The 1,713-nt window shown below is 33.7% G+C and overlaps 1 protein-coding gene across 1 annotated transcript; it reads right to left on the bottom strand.

Moving 5' to 3' along the window:
* Positions 1-421: 421 nt before the first annotated feature.
* On the bottom strand, positions 422-1,209 carry LOC129895802 (dehydration-responsive element-binding protein 1A-like). Its single transcript, XM_055971572.1, has one exon. It carries the CDS (start codon positions 1,183-1,185, stop codon positions 655-657), a length of 531 nt encoding a protein of 176 aa, XP_055827547.1. The 5' UTR covers positions 1,186-1,209; the 3' UTR covers positions 422-654.
* Between the last annotated feature and the right edge of the window lie 504 nt (positions 1,210-1,713).

The raw sequence follows: 1,713 nt of genomic DNA, 5'->3' as shown, positions 1-1,713 counted from the left end.
AAAATATAAATTTTAAAAATGTATCCAAACTATGACAAACTGATATGGCTTTATTATATTTAACCTAATTTTCTTGTATTGAAATTTGAATTACTCACAAATTATACCTGAATGTCATGATAAAGCTACAAATAAAAAATAAAAAATAAAGCAAGTTACAACTAATCAATATAATTTCCTATCTATATCATGGGATAAATATCACAAATCATACTGGATAATCGCGACAAATCTGACCATCATTAAAGGCACCAACTTATATTGTAAGGACAAATATGTCATTTTCCTTGTTCGTAAACCCAAATCATATGCCTTTTTTTTTCCTAAGAATATATGAAAGTCCCAGGTAGAATACTATAGTTTAATAAACTAGCTAGTTGGTAATAATGCATGGCTTCTGTACGTCGTGCACTCCCCAGTCCCCAATAGTTTTCGCTTCAGCATGCTTACATTAGATCGAAACATTAAAATTTAGACACAAAAGAAGTTGTAATTTCTAAATATTATTAATTGTCATGACAAAATTACAATACATGTTAACATCCGTACCATCCAAATATTGAGTACGAAATAACGCTAGGAATATCTCCTAAACATTCTCACTTTGAGGGAGCATTTCCATTGCATATAAACTGTCAAAGTAGTAATAATTATTTATAAAGAATAACTCCATAAAGACATGTCACTCATGCAACTATCATCAGCTTCCACATAATGATCTCCGATTTCTGAACATTCAGGTGGAGGTAGCATTAGTCCTTCCGCCATATTTGTAAGTAATCCCGCCATGTAGAACAGCTCTTCCTCATCCATGAAGAACGCATTTTCTCGCATTTCAGGAGTAGTACTGCTAGCAAATTCTCCTAAAACTCCTTCAGACTCTACCAATGGTCGGAAGGCATGGGCAACCTCAGCGGCTGCCCTTTGAATATCTTTGGTGTCTGAGGAAGCCGGGATAGGCAACCTCCAAATAGAGTCAGCGAAATTTAAGCAAGCAGTACGACCCCTTAATGCTATAGCAGCCACATCATGAGCTCTAGCCACCCATTTTCCCGAATTCCTCATGCTGATTCCCCTGTATATCGGATGTCGAGTTTCGCGAAACTTCTTCCTGCCAGCTGGTTTTTTCAGGTTATTTGAAGTTAACATGAGTGATGAATATTCAATAAGTTGGTGTTGGTCCATTAATAAAGTAGTCTTGCAGTTAAGAGGTTTTTGCTTTGTTTAGTAATGTACTAAATTGGATTTCTATATACAGGAAGAAGTAACGAGTAAGATTATGAAGACTGAGTAAAAAGAACACGCGTAAGGGACAGGCTGGATATTATACGAGACAAGTGGATTGATTTTTAGAAAACTAAGTTAAACGTGTCTAACTCCTATGGGTGTCTTTTTTGCTGATCTGGCAACTAGTGAACGGCTGGACTATACAGCTCTGCTGAGTATTCACCAATAATCTTTCACATTTGCAATATTATAAAACAAATCTAATTACTATATTTGTTTAAATCAATTAGATTTAAGTTAGTATTTGAACTACATTAGCACATTTTTTTATATTATATTAGTTTATACTGAAGGAAAGCTGACTTTTATTTTTTTTAAATTATCTAAATACACATCTTATTTTATCATAATCTCTTAAATTCCCTACCATTTAAAAAAAATTCAAAAATCCCCTCTCAGATACATTAGTACTCCTTTTTCTCTGAT

This window comes from Solanum dulcamara, chromosome 7, assembly GCF_947179165.1.
Source record: "Solanum dulcamara chromosome 7, daSolDulc1.2, whole genome shotgun sequence".
Classification (NCBI taxonomy): Eukaryota; Viridiplantae; Streptophyta; class Magnoliopsida; order Solanales; family Solanaceae; genus Solanum; species Solanum dulcamara.
This window is presented reverse-complemented; position numbering and strand designations above follow the sequence as displayed.

Excerpts from the sequence above, each read along its gene's own strand:
- LOC129895802 (XM_055971572.1), bottom strand. The coding sequence starts at position 1,185 with ATGGACCAACACCAACTTATTGAATATTCATCACTCATGTTAACTTCA.